Here is an 18,304-nt window from a genome sequence, read left to right on the forward strand (position 1 = left end):
AAAGCTGACGGATGGTGAAGTGATGGTGGAACTGAAGCGAGGTGAAAGGAAGCGAGGTGGTTGCGAGATTGCCGCCAGCTTTCAGCCCAAGCTCAGCCACCTGATCCTTGATCAGTGACTACAGTTCAGAGCGCAAGGGACCGGGCTTCGGTCGAGGGGGACGACTGCCCCAGTATCGGGGGCCATGTCCGTCAAGCTGTGAGATAACACGGCACTGCGGGTGGTTGTAGTCGTCGACAGTGCCCATCGGCCACATGGGGATCATGCAGATCTCGTGGTCACCGCAGCCTCTACAATCTTTCCAAGTCGTCCAGGCCAGATAATCCATGAGGCCCTGGATCTGGTCAACGACGGCATCATATTCAGTGTAACCCAGTGCCTCGATGAGGGTCATGCAGATGCTGTGTGATACCGAAAGCACTGCCTCAGCCGCAAGCGTCGTGACCGAAGCCGTTCGCCTGACAAACTGCTTTGAGCAGCGCTCGGCTTCGAGGGAGGCATTCCGGTGATCGTAATCTATGAATGGGGTCACCACGTCCTCGATCTCGTTCTGCAGCTGCTGCAGCGTCGAGGCCTGGCCAGACGCCAGGAAGCGCAGTCGACGGCCATAGCGCTCCACTACCATGTCTGCCACGGCTTGCCAGTTAGTTGAGGGTTCGCTAGCTTCATGTTCCAGGATCAGTGCGTCGAGGTCGTGTTGCAGAGGCTGCAGTTCCGTTGAGGGAATATGCTCCAGTCGGGGATGTCGAGTGGCATTTGCTTCTGCGCCGGTATCAGGGAACAGATCTAGTTTATAGGCATTGTCGTACGCAGTTACAAAATGGTCGTAGTTTAAAGCCACTCTGTCACCCCCGATGTTCCAGTATCGAGACGCCACTGCTGGAAGCCACATTTGTCCGGCGTGCTTCCCAATATCGTCACCGGGCATTCCCTGCTCGCTCGGCCGTACGCGAGCCACTTGAAGGACCTCAAGATCGGAAAAGTCGCACAGGATGATCTCAAATCCTGCTTCCATGCGGAGCATCCCATCCAAGCGTCCGACCCACCAGTCTTTAACCATCTGACAAAAGAGCTCGGCGCGTTTTTTCTCGTCCCTCATACCTTCGCCGTCTCCCAGGCCGTCCCGAAACACGATCCGATCCTGGGAGTCCATGGTACCGTTATCTGTCTTGCCGGCAGACATGCCATCGACATACAGCAAACGCAGGTCTTTGGCGGCAGCAAATGTGTGGAGGAATCCATCTGCTGCCTGGGCCGGCTGAGGCTGGCCAATGACCCGCTGCGAGTCAAGCTGCATTGGAGGAGGTCCCGGCCGCCGGCCGGGACCTCTAAGGCTCCCATCTTCCGGCGGAGGATTATGAGGCATCGGGTGAGTGAACACCAGAGCGTGCTCGGCCTCGAAAGCCAGCCATTCGGGGCCTTGAACTGGGTCGGACCGCCAGTCACCGTGGTAGAGCTGTGTTCCTTCAGGGACCGTTGCTAGGAAGAAGGACATGCCGTTGTGGTTCAAGGAGGAACCCCATTGCCGCATAGAGGAGTGGATGGCGTTAAAGATGTGGTTGGCATTCGGAGGGAATGAAGACGAGACGGTGGTGGTGATGAGTGTTGCAAGGCAAAGCAGCCCTGATGGGCTGGATGGAAAGAGAGGTGGCATTGTCAACAGTTGTTATCAGATAAGATCGAGGACGATCTCTAAGAGTAGGCGACGACGGCTTCATATAGGCCAGAGCGGGACACATGCCGCGTCATCGGCGGTTCTGAGCTAGTGTAGTGCAATTTACGGAGTACGCAATGCTGAACAGCTCTATCAACAGTATAAAAACATCTCGTAGACGCCTGTGTCCCCAGTGAGGATATATATTATGCTATCGTGGCCAAGGTGATATCGCTGATCAGCAAAAATTTAAAGGCAAGCAACCGATCGACTTTACTCCCCACACCATGACTACCTAAGCATCATGCTACCGAAATGGCCCGTAAATGCTTGCAGCATCACACCAAGCTCATGGGCAAAACCTAGACCTCTGCCGCGCAGGCCGAGAATGAGAAAATTGATTTTTGAGTGTCGGTAATAGATATTGAAGTGATGGAAGATATAGATCGTGGGGTTATATGAGGTGGAACGTCTTGATTAGCCGCCCTATAGAGTATCCCGCGCCAAGAAACGGACGCCTTTGGCGTCGAGGCACGAGCTTTTATATCGACGACTCTCTGGACCTTTTTTCGCTGTAAGTATGATCTGCCCAAATCATTGCTCATGCTAATGTCCTACCAGGTGCGGGCTAGACGTTACGGGGGGCTCAGTTTCTCCACATCGCCGTAACATATCTGTAAACATACATTTAATCTACTCTATGTATACAATTGTGTATATATAATCAATACACGTATATGTATATGTATATGGGTATGTTTTATATTTACCTATGTGCGCAAGAGTATATCTCCGCTGAGCATCGAGAACACTTCGTTTCCTTACATGCGCCCGTCGAGCTCCCTTCAATGGCAACCGGCCGGGGAATGAGGTCCTGTCCGGCAGCATCGACAATAGCCTCGTACCAGATGCGCGCCATCTTTTCGTATCCCCGGTCATTGGGATGCGTGCTATCGACCCTGCCGTCGATCATATAGTCTTCCGGATACTTTATGTCGGAGTCCTCTGAATTCATCTCCGCGAGGATAATCGAAACGCCTTCCTTGCGCATCGCCTGAACTAGATCGCGGTACTGGTTGTTCACAAGCGGGACGTTCTTTGCGGTCCTGCGTTGTCCTGATGGTAGTAAGGTAGACAGGACGATCAGCGGTCCAGTGTCGGTGTCTCCTGCGTGCAGGAACCCCTCGATCAAAGACCTCATCCGGTCTCCAGCAGTGGAGATGTGGTTGTTGAGGCGGCAGTCGTTGGTCCCGGCATTGATCAGAACGACGTTGGGCTTGTAGCGGTAAGAGTGTACAGATGCGGCTTTCACCTTGTTGATCGTATCTCCTGGGTGCGCCTCAAGGTCCTAGTGAGATGCAACAGGTCAGCGGGCAGATCCAGATGGAATAACTGCAGTAGCAGTAGAACCGGGAGGAAGCTACGTTGTCTTCCATCTCACCGTGGTGTTTGCTCCCGACCATGTCGACCTCCCACCCAGCCTGTCTCAGCTGATCCCGGAGGAAGCCTCTGTACCCATTTCCCGTAAGCGAGTTCTTGCCCCAAGTAATTGATGCTCCCAGGGGGAGAATCTGCAGGGGAACGCGGACGCTAGAATCGACCATCGGTGGAGAGGGAACGGGGAGAACAGCTCTCCCTGAGACGGTCTGAATAGGAGTAACGAAAACAAAGAGCCATGCCGGTGTAAGTATCATGGTGGCGACTATGGCCTCAGGTTTTGGGACATTGAAACAGAGAAACTCCATCGATGCTCGTCCTATTTATACCATAGATCATAGTCAACGACTCTATAACCAGCACGGGCATTTGATCCTCTCAAGCCCCGTTAATTCTAACCTGTCTTGTATCTTTCTCCAATTGTGCGCCCACGAATGCCGCAACCACGTTGAACAAGTTGTAATACAGTGCGACAGCGTTGGTCCCTTGTGATCATTGAGGAGAACGGCATGGACAGGTGCCTAGGCTAACTGCATTGAATAGGTGACTGTGTTTCAAAATAGTGTCATAAGGTAAAATTGGAAAGTCGATAGTGATTACGGTCGGTATACCTACTGACTGCTTATGACCAAGTAACTACCACTTAATACGCGAATAGAGACGTTACTTGTTGATGGCTCAGCGCAGGAACAGGCCCAAGTCGCCAATTAAATGTAAGAATGGATGGAACAACTATACTATTTTTTATAGTCTGGCTTATATATCCTCTCTAGAATTAGTATGTCGTTTGGAAGAAGAATCTAAGTAGAATCTAAACAGAATGAACAATTCTGAATGCATAATTCTGATGCACTGCAAGAGGTCTCCATTGTTTATTTTATAGTGTGAGGAGCTTAGAAACCCCACACCATATTCCCCTCACTATCCGCACGCACCCTGACATGACCTAACCGACCTCCTCACCACCTCATATTCGTTCCAGCTCAGAGTACCACTTCTACGCCAATCCGACTGCCCAGAATGCGCCACCTGCTCCTAACCCTTGACGCATTCAATACCCTCTTCCACCCTCGCCTCCCAATCCCAACGCAATACGCCCACTCCGCCTCAGCATTCAACATCCGCATATCCCCCTCTGCACTACAACCCGCGTTCGGCGCCTCCTATAAAGCCCTTTCTGCCTCGCATCCAAACTACGGGCGTGAGCTCGCCCTGCGCGGGGACTATGCTGGGCCGCGACAGTGGTGGGAAGATGTGATACGCGGATGTTTTGAGCGGGCGCTTGCGGCGAACCCGACTGCAAATTCAGCAAGAGGGAATAGAGTTCCTGATGGGTTGATCCAGGACCTTCTCGAGCGCTTTGCGAGTGCAAGGGGGTATAAACTGTATGATGACGTGGTACCTTTTCTGAAGGAAGTGAGGGCACAACGAATGAAAACGAGTCAAGGCGGAGGGAGGAAGGTGATTATTGGAGTGGTCTCCAACTCGGACGATCGGATTTCTTCTGTGCTGGAGTCGCTGGGTGTCTCTGTGCGAGAGACGCGCGCAGGGGAGGAGAAGACCAGATCCGGTGGTGACTTACCCGGGTTCGAGGAGGAGAGGGAGAAGGAGAAGACAGCGAATCTGCCGCAGGATCAGAAACAGAAAGATATTGACTTCGTCCTTACTAGCTACCAGGTCGGTGCTGAGAAGCCGGATCCCTTGATTTGGAACGTAGCAACTCGTACGGCGCTACAGTTGACTGGTGAATCTGATGCAGCAAACGACGAAGCTGGAGGCTGGGAACGGATCCATATCGGCGACGACTACGGCAAGGACTATCGTGGAGCTGTAGACGCGGGCTGGGGAGCGTACTATCTTGCGCGGGAGGCTGAAGCAGCTGCGCAAGCGCCAGAAGGCACAAAGGTGATCACGTCGTTGTTGGATCTCTTGCCGAAGTTGAGTGCGGGCGCCTTTTAATGATAGGCATAGTTGTATAACCTTAACCAATAATGTGTAGTATACCAATCAACTCACAACATGCAGTAAGTATATCAGGATATGTATGTACGCCCGCAGTCCGTTCCGAGCCCATGCTATCCAATAACGCCGGCTAATTAAACAAAGACAAATCACTCCCACTCCCCTTCATGGCCCAGTGTCCCCATACCAGCCCGGTTCCCAGCATGTTTACTCAACAACGCCTCGATATTCGACCCCCGGTTCCTGTGCTGTGTGCGCAACTGCTTCTCACGCTCCCGTTCCCGTGCAGCAGTATAATAATTAACAGATCCCTTCTTTGCGATCGCCGGCACCGGAGCCTTCGTCACGCTGCGGGACGAGTCAGACGCAGAGGTAGAACTGGATGAGGATGAAGCCGTCGTGGTCTTGCGCAGGATCGGCGGCCTGAACCCAAACGAAGCAGCCTTTTCGCTGGCGGCGCCGGTGTGGAATGCAAGTCGGGAATTGTTGGAACTTGAAGCGGAGTTTGAGGATGCCTGGCGGAGAAGGGCCAGACGGTCAACAACGGGTCCGCGGGTGCGACGGGGATGTCTGAAGCCGACGGCTGGGGATACGTCGCGTTGTCGGCTGGTTGCGGTGGGTTCGTCTGACCCGTGCCCGTCGGTGTCTTCATTGTCGGCGTTGGCCTGCTGCTCGCCTTCGTCGTCATCCATCGAAGCGTCTTCATGGAAAGAGTCGTACTCAGGACGCTCGGTAAGGAAAGATACCGCTTCGCGAATCTCAGCAAGGGTAGCAGGCTTCTTCGACATTGCGCTGGCGGGTTTGCGGCGGAGGTAGGGCGGAGGTCTGTTATTTACATCGTCCGCAGCTGGTTCTAGAGGCCTCTTCCTTCTGTTGCTGTTGCTTTCGCCTTCTGGCGTCTGTGCAGCTCCATCTTGAGATTCATCCTGCGTAGCGCTCTCTTGCTCGTAACCTAGGAAATCGAGACCAACGTCGTCATCGTCTTCGCGGTCTTCAATGGCCTTGAAGAAGGCTGCTTTCTTGGGGTTCTCGGCTAGTTCGCCGACCTTTCCATCGGCGAGGAGGGCGTTTCGCATGCGGGCAAATTCTCTTTGCTTCTGGCGTCGGCGGGCCAATAGTTCATCGTCTGAGTCGTCTAGGTCGAACTCATCGTCGTTGTTGCGTCGCCGCCGAAGCGCCCCTGTTGTGATGTCCTTGAGCAGCTTTGCTACGTCCCTCTCGTCCGCGTTTCTTTGGTGGAGGCTATATGCGAGTTAGTATGTGTGGTAGTATATGGATTTGTGGGAACATACGCATTCAGTGCAGCCAGCTGCTTCGCGTCAACTTTTTCCCCGCTGTTATCATTGATCATTTCCCTGTCATACGCATTCTCTTCGTCGTCGGTTTCGTCGTCGCTTGCGCCTCCCAGACCAGCATATTCATCGTCAGATTCCTCAGCAGCCTCTTCCACAACATCCCTCGCCTTGCTCTTCTTGCGATCAAAAAGTTCAGCCTGTTTCTTTGCTTTCTTCGATGCCTTCTTCATCACATCGAATGCACTCGCATCGATCTCAAAGTCACCTTCCTCTTGGTCCTCAACGGCAGAAAGCTGGGGCGCTTTTCCACGTTTTAAGTTCCTCATCATTCTCGCTGCAGCTGGAGAATGGTTCTGCTCCACAAGGACAGTCTCGATGGTAGATGTTGGGGTGCCCAAAAACCTCTTGCTAGGGTCAAAAGGTGAGAGAACGAATCCGGCATCTTGTGTAGGATCGGGGATTTGGGACATTTGAGACACACTTTGGGATGCGGGAGACTCGGGGACCCGTGAATCTGGTCGCCAGTGCCCCGTAAATATATCCGTCGATCCGGCGCGTTGCTCCTGGCTGTCTTTAATGACTATTTGAGAGTCAGGTGCGCCGTCAATGCTCATCGGTACGGGATCGGGAAGGGAGTTAGGAATAGTATCTTCTGGTTGACTCAGGTCTTGGCTTGTAGCGAGTGTACCGGCAAACGCCTGCGTTAGGCTCATTGTGGCCTCGGAGGGCTTCACAGGAATGTTTGGCCGTTCGACCGAGTTCAGGAACGGGTTGATTGGTTTGGCTGGTGTCTTTGGTGTCTGCTCAACTTCCTCATCCTCATCATCACTAACGACACGGGTAACTCTCTTGCGCCTCTGGGTTGGCATTTCCATAACCTGTAGTGCCGGCTCAGCAGTGGTATCATCCTCAAACTCGTCATTGTGATCGCTATTGTCGTCCTGACAAGCCTCAGAATCAATCATGTTGGCCTCTCTATCGGCCTCGGCCTTATCCTCCGTATCTTCATCCTCTTCATCCTCTTCATCCTCGTCCTCCTCGTCCTCCTCATCTTCTTCGTCTTCGTCTTCTTCGTTCCCTTCTCCCTCCGGGTCTGCGTCACCCGCACCCTCATCCTCCGATCCAGATAGTTCAAAATCAATATCCTCCTCATCGTCCTCATCCTCACCGTTCGCCTTTTTAGCTGCCGCTCGTTCCTGTTTTGCAATTGCCTCACCTTCCTGTCTTGCTTTCTCAACAAGATTCTCTACCTCGTCTTCAAATGCAGCGCGCTCAGCGGCTGTCTCAATGACAATACCCTTAGCTCGAAGCTCCTCTATCCTTTCCATCCGTTCTTTCGCTGCTTGTAGTCTCGCTTGATACAACAAACTCGCTGATAGCTCTGCTGGGTTCATCGCCGTAGACTTCCGGGTGGGCGACGTAAGCTGCGCCAGCGCTTTCAGCTTGAATATAGATGCTGGCTCCTGCACTTTCCGTACTGGAAGATTCTCAAATGCTGCAATACTCCGGCATTTGGCCGGTGACGTGACGATTTCGAGGTCACTATCGGAGTCATCCTTCTGGTGCCGAGCTACCTGTTCCCGGGAGAGTCGAACGCGCACTGGGGCTATTCTCAAGGGCTGCCCGCTCTTGACACTGGATAGTTCAGCACTTGGCTTGTCGGGTTGATCCTCTTTTCCAAATATTTCCTCGGTCACTTTGACCGTTGCACCCAAAGGTTCTTTTAGAGCGGGGAACTCAATGTCCTTCCGCGGCACCTTATCTGGTTCATAATGGGCGTCAGCTGGTGACAAAACTGGCGACGTTTGTGGCGTCCCTTTGTCCTTGTGCGCTTCGACATCCGACGAATGCTGTGACCCTGCAGTCGACGAAGAGTTATCACCAGGCTGTTCCGGCGCAGCTTGTGCCTGTGATTGCATAAAGTTGAACCGAGCAAAGAAACTCTCCTTCGAGATCTTCTTCTTTGTCCGTGCATCATGAGCCAGCTGCATGTTCCTGCTCATTCGTTGCGTTTCGCGACTCATCTCCTCAAGAGCCTTCTTTCCGGCTCTTCGAGCAGGGCGCGCCTGCGTTGCTTTCTTTTGACGAGAGGTACCATCATCTGTACTCTCGTCATCAGAAAACATAGCTGCATTGAGCGCCTCTCGTTCCTTCATTCTGGCAGCCTTCTTCTCCGCTTCAGCCCGCTCCTTCTCTTCGCGCTCCTTTCTTTTCTGTGCGACAAGTTCAAGGAAACGGCTATTACGCTTCGGCGCCACTTCTTCCTCCGCACCAGAAGCTTCACTGTGCTCATGTCCATCATTCAGTGATTTCGCTGGAGACGATATAAACAGTGGAGAAAAAGAGCGCGCATGAGATCGCGAGCGAGACTCATCCTCACCGTGCATCTGCTGAACTCTCCGTCTCGGTCCAGTCGTAGGGAGATCATCGTCAGAGGAATCAGTCGTATCATCTGCCGTTCCACAACGCGTATCTTCTGAATCATCTTTATTCGCTCGTAGAGTTTTCGAAACTCGTTCGTATGCTGACTCGGTGGGTAACTGTTTGTTTTCCGTGGTAATGTTGAGTAGACGCGCAGCCATGCGCCCTCTAGGCATAATGATGTCTTCATCGTCATCGTTTTCTTCGTCTGGGTCCGTCGGTGGCTGGCCCATCGTCGATTTTGTGTTTCCTCCAGGGAAACCGGCGTGATTCTTGTGTGTATCTAGGTCCACTGGGTTCCCGCTCTCTGACTCCGAATCACTGTCAAATGCTGCGAGCATGGCTTTGATTTTTCGTCCAGGAGTGAGCATCTCTGGCGAAACGGCTGCCGCAGAGGCAGACCGTGCCGTCCGTGGAGTTGAGGGCGACGACATTAGGATAATCAGATATGAAAGGATTAGAAAAAAGCAAGAAATAAACTGATTGAGGCTAAATTGGCATTTTATGAATTCAATGAGTACATGAATTAGGCAGTGGGTATGATGTTGGTGCTGCAGGCTGTGTCCTAGAGACAAGATGAGCGGAGAATACACGACGCGCTCTGGAACGGGGACCGCGACCGCGTCGCCAGCTATCGGCGCAGCGCCGAAATTCCCCACGCCCGCTCACGTACTTTGTCGCCTTAGGGCTTAGGCATTAATATGTGGTTGGACAATCCCACACGAAGCCTACAGATGTTGTCCTATTCGTTCTCGAAAGTATAGCCAAATTTGAAATTTTTGTATAGTATACAGACCGTTGCTAACTGATGATAACGCCAGACAAAAACCATCCCTAGAGAAGTACAGGAAGGATCAAAGGTCAAACCGCTGCGCCTGATGCTGCACCGTCTCAGTCACGGTTGGTATTCGAAGTAAGCCATAAGTATGAGGATAGAAAGCAGAATAAAAGCATCTTTTACCGAATATATTCAAGTTCTAAATTTCAATATCGATGTCCAGATCCAGGGCGGCAATGTTCTCGTCGTCCATATTCCGATGACGAATCTTTCCGCCACCTCCCTTGGATTGCTTATTTTGTGAATTGGACGGAGTGCTGCTCCGGGCGGGCGTGCTTGGGTTTGGTGTACTCGAAGCAGGGGTTACGCTGGGGCTTCCATTCTCAGATTTGGGCGTCGACTCGTTGGCATCGTAGTGAGTCTTTGCTCGAGTCTTGACGCGCAAGAAAGGGTTCAAGGACCCTTCTCCGCGCGCTGCGGCGGCGGCGGCTTTCCGACTAGCCTTTCGCTCCTCTATCTGCGCACGACGGACGTTCTCATAATTAAGTTTTTGGTTCCGTAGGTTCAATTGGGCCAGGCGCTCATGCTCAGTAAGCTTCTTTTCGGTACGGGGTTTGGCGCTGGAGCCAAGATTTGCGAGCTCGACTTGAAGTCTCCCAACTTCATCGTCATCACCGAGTTCTTGGGCAATTTTGAGCTTCTTCTCTATGTCGACTCGTTTGAAAAATGTTGTCTTGGTATCTAGCAACCCTTGCTTACGCAATTTCTCATTCAGTTCTTCGGGGGTGAACTGATGGTTGATCAGACGGTTGATGTCCATAACTTTTTTAGCAAGCTGGGATTTCGTGGGCATTTTGCAATCCTCAACTGCCATTACCTGTCGCCATCGGTTGAATTCCGCCTGTTGATGTGTCAGCCAAGGCCATGTACAAAGTACAGCTACGGCATACCTCGGTGAACGGGGAGTCGGAGCAAGCAACGAAAGGAAACGCGCGTGTGGTTTTGCCATGGGCGAGAACAGCATACTGGTCTGTCGTGAATGTCCGGCCGTTGGCTCCCTCCAGAGCGTATTTCTTTCCTTCTTTGATCTCTAATAGAACCATTAGTTCGCCACCCCTACTATATTGTTAGTTATGACTCACCTGTTATCATTGCAAGGCGATACTCGTTTACCCCGTTAGGATTTGGTCCGACGTTAAGACGGACATAGCACCCAACCATAGTATCTTCGAATCCAGGATAGAAGCACACTTGTGCAAAGTTGGTCCTGCCTACACGAGCTCGCTGAATATCTCGAAGTTCAGCCGGCGGGTCATCCTTTGGAGGAGTAGGTGAACGTTCGCGATCATCCCATTCAACTTCACTCTCTCCATCAGCATCCTCATCAGATACTCGAGACTTTGACTTGTGGTCCTTTGTCGCCGTATCCCGGCGGCGCAGTTCGTCACGCTTGCCCTTTTGCTCTCGCTGTCTCTTGTATGCTTCAATAGCCTCTGAAGCCTCGCCAACCTTGCGACCACCGAGCGTAGTCTTTTGCCGAGAACTCTTGCGACTGCCTTCATCTAAATTTGCAGCGCTAGCCTTGCGCTTGTTCTTCTTTGCTTTGCGGGCCTCCTCTCGCTCCCGGGAAGCTAGAAGGCGTCGAAGGGCGAGATCCTGGTTGTGTCGATCTACCTCTTGCGCACGCTCAGACAGAATCTGCTCCCTCTGAATCTCAGGCAAGGCCATAATTTCCTGCTTGTCCTGCGCGGAATGGTACAGTTTTTCGTATGGATAGATTGGTCCCTCATCTTCAACACCCGCATCCGAACTTTCGGAGTCAGATGGTGCCTCAGATTCGGACATGCTAGCTGAGTTGAGAGAATCGGCGGAACTAGTGTTAAAAGGATCCCATCAGTCCAAGCTCAGAGCAATAAACTCCAGATGAGGCAGGTTGAAAGAGCTCAAACGCACATTTCCCCGTCTTCCTCCTCATCATCATCTCTGCGCGACTTGCGGGAGCGACGGGCAGGCTTTGCATTGCCTTTGCGACCCATGGTTGACGTTGGTTCCGGAGATCGTGGTGAGGCCGACTGAGCAGGAGATGCGGAAGTATGCTTGCGAGGAGGGGGAGAAGTCTCCTCATCTGAAGAAGCGTCGTCACCCGCTAAAGCGAGCAACTCTGCGTCGAGATCATCGGCCATAGTGAATGAATTTGCTGACAGCCGACGGGCCTGCTGGATGGTTTTAAAGTAATGGTGTTATCAAACAGGTTTGGAAGGACACGCAACCTCAGCGAGTGATTTCACCGATTCAGAGCGAAAATATCGACTAAATGAAAATGAACGAGAGGCCCCTGAGCGGCTGTCGCAAAGAGCGTCGTCGGTGGCAATACTCGGACAAGAGGGGGAAATGAGGGCTCAAGTATGGAAAAGCACAGAAATTTAAAGCATAAAACAAGAATATAGCAGAATATAACAAAGTTTATACTGCTAAGGGAGCGGACTGTCGAACGCTAATGGAAGATGAAAGAGTGAAGTCTCGAGGAACAGCCAGAAATCACCTGGGGAACAATTCTTGGGGCCCAGAATGACGTCCAGCCACAGTACCGCGTGCCGGCCCGAGCTAAGGCTGGATACTTAGGCGCGCGGCTGTTTTTCGATCGGACCACTTCGGCCTCGGTCACTTCATTATTATCATCCTTATAAGTACTCAGTACCTCTCACGGCCTGTCAAAATGAAGGCCTTCGCGGCGCTGCAGAGATACCACAGACCGACAGCTCCACTGCTCCTGGATTTTCTCGCACCGTCCGCCCTCCACATCCGCCAATACCACGCCACGCCAGCTCGACTTGCGGAATCACAGTCTAATTCGAAGCCGAAATATGTCCTCAGTAAAGAGCAAAGAGAATTCCTCGATAGCGCGTTGCGAGTCAATCAAGCTGGCGAATTAGCTGCCACGCTAATCTATACCGCGCAGACACCGCAAGTTGTCCGCTCCCACCCGCACCTACGACCGTTGATGAAGCACATGTACGACCAGGAAGCCGGCCATCTCAGGACGTTCAACCAGATGATTGCTAAACATCGAGTGCGGCCAACAGCGATGTATCCGATATGGGAGGCTGCGGCGACGTTCCTCGGTTGGTCAACGGGTGTCATGGGACGGGAGGCAGCAATGGCATGTACCGAGGCTGTGGAAACAGAGATTGGAACGCATTATAACGAGCAGATTCGGGAAATTCTGGCGTGGGAGGCGGATGCGCATAGTCGTGGAGAAGAGCTGGACGACGAGTTGAAGGATATGCTTGCGACTTTTCGCAGGATCCGCGACGAGGAACTGGAACATCTAGATCATGCTGTTGAGAATGATTCCAAGGAGGCACAGCCGTACGACCCGCTGGTCAATGTTATCCGGCTTGGTTGCAGGGCCGCCATTAAAATCAGCGAGAGGGTATAATAAACCCGGAGGGGCTAGCAGGGTTGTATATTATCTTTAACTGTATCATATTGAGAATATTTGGTTAAGCTGATTTGATTACTGTTTGCAATGGAGGGGATCTATTTTGGCCTAGTAACTGTGGGTATCAACGTAATCCAGCATCTCTAATTCTGATTCTTCTTCTCCAAGTACTGCAGGAAATTAGTCGAGAACCGCACCACCTGCTGGTAGACCTCCTCGAAGCCATTTGCCCCGCCATAATATGGATCCTGCACCACTTCTCCGCCACCAACACGTTCATGTAGTGTCCCTCCTGGACCATAATCACCAAACAGGCGCACTTCCGCAACTTTAGCACCAGCTTCGACGCTTGCAGCGATCGAAGCGGTCGTCGCCGCTCTAGTTCCTTTGCCGCGAGCCGCCCGTCCCGCGGACTGGCTCGACGACGACAAAACAGACGCGCGCAACTCCAGCAAGTCTTCCAAGTTATATTCATCCATGGCGAAGAGGTAGTCGAAGTTGAGGAAATCCTCCAGTGTGACCTTGCGGGCGAGATGGTGGTAGTTTCTGATGTTGTGGCGGCGGAGGGTAGACATGGTTCGTGAGTCTGACGGCTCACCGGCATGGTAGGCTCCTGTACCAGCAGAATCAATGTTATTGATCAGGGGATGGTTGGCGGCAATATTGCGAAAAACGCCTTCTGCCATGGGAGAACGGCCTGATTTGGATTTGCATTCGTTAGTATAAGTGCGAGTGAAGCATGGGTTACGGGTTTATCGCACAAATATTGCCGAGACAGACAAATAAAACATTGACCGGCTGGCCATTGGAAGGATTTGGCGCCGTCATTTTATGTGTGTGAGTATGAAGTCGAGAATTGCTGTGATGCGATGGAAAAGGGCGGGGTTTCTTAACTGGAGTCTTATCGATACAGCGATGGGAGCCTGAGGCATCAGTTCTCGCCATCACGAAGTATACCCAGTACATGTGGTTTTAGCACGTTTGTCGGAGGGTTGTGGTATTCTTGCTGATATTAGCATAATCATAGCCTATAGCTGCATATCTATGGGCCACATATAATTCTGAAAAGTCTAGGGCAAGCTAGGTGACATAATGGCGTTTCAACTCTTCATCTTTGTGCAGGTGGCGCGCAGTCTTAGGCGTTCCAATTGATTTCCCCTTCATTGGAGTCGAACGGCCATCCGACATGTCCAATAGTAAGCTCTCTACTCGCTGCAAGTTCCTCTGCTCGGGCTTTCAGCTCCTCAACATCCCAGCTTGAGTACAGGAACTTCCCCTTCAGAAACCGGGCCTCAGGACTCGCGAGCCAGACGTGGAAATTTGCTGGAAGGGAAACTGGAGTTCGTAGGTTAGCATCGGCTCAGTATAATCCTCATAGCAGGCAAGAGAAGGCTGATGAGCTGACCATGATCCTCATACCCCATGGCCTTAACTCCGCCAGCAGCCCTATTCATGTCCGTATCCACAACCCCGGGCTGCGTGTGGTATACACTGAACCCTGAATTCACTGAGCCCAAGGAATCCCACAGCCGATAAACTGCCAGTTTGGCAATACTATACGCTGCAAATCTAGGCCCAAAATTCAGATAGGCGGCCATGCTATTGACGTCAATGATCACTGCACTGCCCGCGGCATGGGGCAAGAAAGCCTGCGCGACGTAAAGCGCTCCTTTCAGATTTGCGCTCACAGCCTCGATAAATGTATCTGCATCGACATCCTCAACGCCTTCCATGGGCCCTGTTGCCGCGGCGTTGCTGACGAGGACGTCAATTTTCGCGATCTCGTTATCGTCCTTAGAGACAGACGTGATGAAATCCTCGAACGCTTTATCGACTTCTTCTTTCTTTGTTACGTCAGTGGATGCCACGAAGACATGCACTCCTTGTCCAAACTCCTTCTCGATTGTTCTCTTAGTGTCCAAAAGGGGCTGCATGCGTCGGCCCAGGAGAGCAATCTTGGATGCTCCTGCTGCGGCAAAAGAACGAGCCGTTTCGGCTCCGATGCCCGTTCCACCGCCGGTTATGAGGATTGTCTTGCCGCTTGCAGAGAGTTCAGGGCGTGTAGGCGAGATGGAAGCGTAGGAGGTTGAGTGCCAAGTACGAGTCGCGGAGGGAAAGGGGGGCGCCATTCTTGTGGTAGGGTATGCAACTCACTTGGGAAATTGAGAGCGGGATAATAGATAATAAGATCTGGTATAAGGCCATTGCTGATTTATAGACTTAAGCGGATTTGTGCAATGTGTCAATAGTGAAGCTATACAAAGTGTACCGCCCGCCATTATCCTAATTAGGGCTAACAGTTGCCGTACGTCTTGCTGACAAATGCCTCTAGCGTCTTGTACTTCCCGACTGTACTCCCCGATTTCTCTTTCAGTTTGACCAGGACATTGCTATTGAATGACTCTACAATGGCTGGCGACCAGGAAATACAATCTGTTCCTGTCCTACGCTGCGGACTCTGCAATAAACCGTTTGATAAGCGTGCGTGCCTACACCCGCCAACCCCCTTCGAGCGACTTGACTGACATCACAGCTAGAGTCTACTCTGAAAAGACATGGATACTACTGCCGCTCTCGAAGAGCCGGTCCTACAGCTAGGTCTCGGTCTTGCATTTCGTGCGCGGGGAGGAAGGCCCGGTGCGACAAGCGGTGGCCTAGATGCTCGCGATGTGTGGCCAGAGATGTGGAGTGTCAATACCCAACAACGTTACATCTAAGATCAAATGTCATCCGATCCAGAACGAGCGTCAACAGGGTCCCAGCTTCATTTATAGGCTCACCATCCGGCGCACGACACGATCAAGAAAATAATGGCAGGCTCGATACTCTCGCTGCTGCGGAGTCTGGTCTGAGGGTGCTAAATCCCGCAGAGGCAGAGGAAGATGACCTTCTTAATTGGGATACCTATGATAATAATTTCGAGCTCAACTTTGCGGATCTGGAATTGGAGATTCTAGACCCCATCCTACAGGCGAACAGGACACCGGTCTACCAAGCACGCGATCCTCAGATATCAATACCGCCGCCCTTAGCTCTCCCACGACTCCTTACCCGCAGGCCAGAATCAACAACCGGAGGAAAGCAAACAACGCATCTCATTTTGCAGACACTAAAGTCATACCTCCACATGATGCTGCGGGAAAACATCCTTCCACCGTTTATCCACACACATTCATTACCTCAATCATTCAGTGTAAATTCCCAGACTGCCCCTGATTACAGCTCAATGGGCCCTCTAGAAGTTTGCCTGAACATATTGGACACCATCAAGAACTCCGCGAGCCAAAAGTCATTCTGGAACCATGTCCGCACCCAGTGTGAGCAGCTATGTTCAGAGAAACATCAGCAGCTTGGTAGATGGGAGCTGCTAGGCGCAATGCAGGCTCTCGGTATATATATCTTGGTTAGGCTGGGCGAGGGGGAGACAGATGAAAACAATATAGACTTTTCGTTGTTGGCCGGTGTTACTGTAAGTTCTTGTCCCCCCCCCCCCCCCCTGCTGCTGTTTCGTAGGGTTCGCTGTGGGAGTGGTAGTAATGGTGTCCAACCATAGGTACTTGCCCAACAGCTTAGTGGCATCCACGCTCTGAGTGAGTTGGACTCTCCGCTCAGCGATGGGCATGGTCTCGATGCAAATTGGAACGAATGGATCTTTGAAGAGTCAAGGAGAAGGTAAATTCCGCCCAGCCCACTACTCCTGTTCCAAAATAAAGACAGAGACTAACATTTGAAGACTATCCATCATATTTCGCATGGTCAACATGCTCACCTACTTCCAGCCAGCGGCCAGGTGCGATCTTCCAACAGATCTGGTTCTCGCACCACTGCCAGCAAAAAAACCGCTCTGGGAGGCCAACAACTGGATCGAGTGGAAGACTGAACTACAAAAGGAGCCGAGACTCCAGCAAACGGCCTTTGGACTGGCGACCACCGGGGAGCTGGTCCGGCTGAACAAGGTCTATGGCCAGAGTGGTCCAATATCTCATCTAGCGTTGGATGCAGCGACTGTGTCAAGGAATGCTGCCAGCTGGGAGGAGTGGTGTTCAGGCATGGACGGGCTCGGGGCCCTTGTCATGCTTGCTGCTTCTTCGATGCTTTGAGCTCTGGTATACCTGGAACTATGAGTATAACCAGTGCTTCCTCCTCCTTTCCGTAATGAGATCCCACCTTAAGTCTCAAGGAAAAACAGCAGCTGACTACCTGAACTCTTTGAGTATGCCCAAGAATCTCCTGGCTTCCTGCTCTTGATGGGGCAAATATGAAGAGCTGAAGCCCCATTGCACCAGAGGCTAGCGATCATTATATTGACAATTTGGCCCCAAGATCGAGTTTATGAACGAAAGCAGAAAATCTATTATAAGCAGCACTCTGTACTTCAATCCCCAAAATTCGATGAATTTCTAGAGAGCACTTTCAGAGCATAATGCGGGGTACAATTGTACAACCAACAACAATCGAACAATTCCACTTATATCCCTGCTTATTCATCTATGACGAATGTGATTGTGTGACAGAAAGGAAGAGCCCGAGTCAGACGGCATACGAATAACTGGAAGAGTCCTTAGGCTCCAGGATAGATATAAAAAGAAACTGCAGGAACATGGTCCGATTTCGCAAAGCGAATCAGGTGTACTACCGTCCTACAGTACAGTGCGGGCGCCACAGCAGAAAGTGGCTGTGCTCCTTGCTACCCAGTCGGCGGTTGGCCCAGCGACAGGCGTGGGGCGCAGTGCTCGACCACGGGCGGCCCTCGATTCGACGCGCTGACCTGGGGACCCATGGATGTACATGGAATCCATCATCGGGTGCCACGGTGAGCGAAAGGACTTTCAGGGGATCGCATTCTCTAGGGATGTTGGAGCATTGAAAGCAACCTCAGACGCAGAAGTACTGTGTGGGGTACATGTGATACGCCTAACTCCGATATCTGTTGAGCAGTATGCATCCTACAAAGCCTCCCCATTCAAGACCATAGCCAACTATTTTCAGAATTATTCAGATCAAGATTTAGGCTTTTGCGCTGCCCCAGATCCAGGAAACTAGGCATCTTTGAATATCTGTGGCGCGGCGCTCTCACTCCACTTGGCGCTCTCGTTGCCCCCATCAAACAACCTGGAAACAGCCGTGCGTCCTCTTCCAGCATCATCGTCGTCATCTCTTTTTTCTTTTCCTCTATTCTGCACCCTTACGACATTCCTTTTCAGTTGGTCCTCTTACTGTCGACACTCCAGAATTTCTGCCGACAAAGCTGGGATCCAAGCTCTGAACTTCTGTCGCATTCCTCCTCTACCTCAGTGAGGAATCTCGAAGGGGTC

The 18,304-nt window shown here is 51.8% G+C and overlaps 9 protein-coding genes across 9 annotated transcripts, besides 1 other annotated feature; 3 read left to right on the forward strand and 6 right to left on the reverse strand.

Moving 5' to 3' along the window:
* Nucleotides 1-18,304: part of a sequence feature (contig 1.78 659..353456(-1)) that runs on past both edges of the window.
* ANIA_04574 (uncharacterized protein) lies at nt 119-1,654 on the reverse strand (the record flags this gene model as incomplete). Its single annotated transcript, XM_657086.1, has 1 exon — nt 119-1,654. The coding sequence occupies one exon, from the start codon at nt 1,652-1,654 to the stop codon at nt 119-121; it is 1,536 nt and encodes a 511-aa protein (XP_662178.1).
* ANIA_04573 (SGNH/GDSL hydrolase family protein) lies at nt 2,290-3,348 on the reverse strand (the record flags this gene model as incomplete). The annotated part of the gene is made up of 3 exons (XM_657085.1): nt 2,290-2,328; nt 2,511-3,002; nt 3,079-3,348. 3 exons carry the CDS (start codon nt 3,346-3,348, stop codon nt 2,290-2,292), a joined length of 801 nt encoding a protein of 266 aa, XP_662177.1.
* Nucleotides 3,903-5,191, forward strand: ANIA_04572 (uncharacterized protein; the record flags this gene model as incomplete). The annotated part of the gene is made up of 3 exons (XM_657084.2): nt 3,903-5,028; nt 5,091-5,115; nt 5,150-5,191. The coding sequence occupies exons 1-3, from the start codon at nt 4,112-4,114 to the stop codon at nt 5,189-5,191; spliced, it is 984 nt and encodes a 327-aa protein (XP_662176.1). The 5' UTR covers nt 3,903-4,111.
* Nucleotides 5,414-9,203, reverse strand: ANIA_04571 (uncharacterized protein; the record flags this gene model as incomplete). Its single annotated transcript, XM_657083.1, has 3 exons — nt 5,414-5,568; nt 5,616-6,295; nt 6,346-9,203. 3 exons carry the CDS (start codon nt 9,201-9,203, stop codon nt 5,414-5,416), a joined length of 3,693 nt encoding a protein of 1,230 aa, XP_662175.1.
* On the reverse strand, nt 9,747-11,730 carry ANIA_04570 (protein rtfA; the record flags this gene model as incomplete). Its single annotated transcript, XM_657082.1, has 4 exons — nt 9,747-10,448; nt 10,498-10,637; nt 10,690-11,420; nt 11,501-11,730. 4 exons carry the CDS (start codon nt 11,728-11,730, stop codon nt 9,747-9,749), a joined length of 1,803 nt encoding a protein of 600 aa, XP_662174.1.
* On the forward strand, nt 12,264-13,102 carry ANIA_04569 (demethoxyubiquinone hydroxylase family protein; the record flags this gene model as incomplete). The annotated part of the gene is made up of 1 exon (XM_050611691.1): nt 12,264-13,102. The coding sequence occupies one exon, from the start codon at nt 12,264-12,266 to the stop codon at nt 12,984-12,986; it is 723 nt and encodes a 240-aa protein (XP_050467689.1). The 3' UTR covers nt 12,987-13,102.
* Nucleotides 13,133-13,955, reverse strand: ltpA (tyrosine protein phosphatase LTP1; the record flags this gene model as incomplete). The annotated part of the gene is made up of 2 exons (XM_050611692.1): nt 13,133-13,686; nt 13,751-13,955. The coding sequence occupies 2 exons, from the start codon at nt 13,953-13,955 to the stop codon at nt 13,133-13,135; spliced, it is 759 nt and encodes a 252-aa protein (XP_050467690.1).
* On the reverse strand, nt 14,125-15,118 carry ANIA_10565 (SDR family NAD(P)-dependent oxidoreductase; the record flags this gene model as incomplete). Its single annotated transcript, XM_657080.2, has 2 exons — nt 14,125-14,324; nt 14,395-15,118. The coding sequence occupies 2 exons, from the start codon at nt 15,116-15,118 to the stop codon at nt 14,125-14,127; spliced, it is 924 nt and encodes a 307-aa protein (XP_662172.2).
* Nucleotides 15,545-17,089, forward strand: ANIA_04567 (uncharacterized protein; the record flags this gene model as incomplete). Its single annotated transcript, XM_657079.1, has 4 exons — nt 15,545-15,695; nt 15,764-16,458; nt 16,558-16,661; nt 16,723-17,089. The coding sequence occupies 4 exons, from the start codon at nt 15,545-15,547 to the stop codon at nt 17,087-17,089; spliced, it is 1,317 nt and encodes a 438-aa protein (XP_662171.1).

Source organism: Aspergillus nidulans, chromosome III (genome assembly GCF_000011425.1).
Source record: "Aspergillus nidulans FGSC A4 chromosome III".
NCBI classification, from domain to species: domain Eukaryota; kingdom Fungi; phylum Ascomycota; class Eurotiomycetes; order Eurotiales; family Aspergillaceae; genus Aspergillus; species Aspergillus nidulans.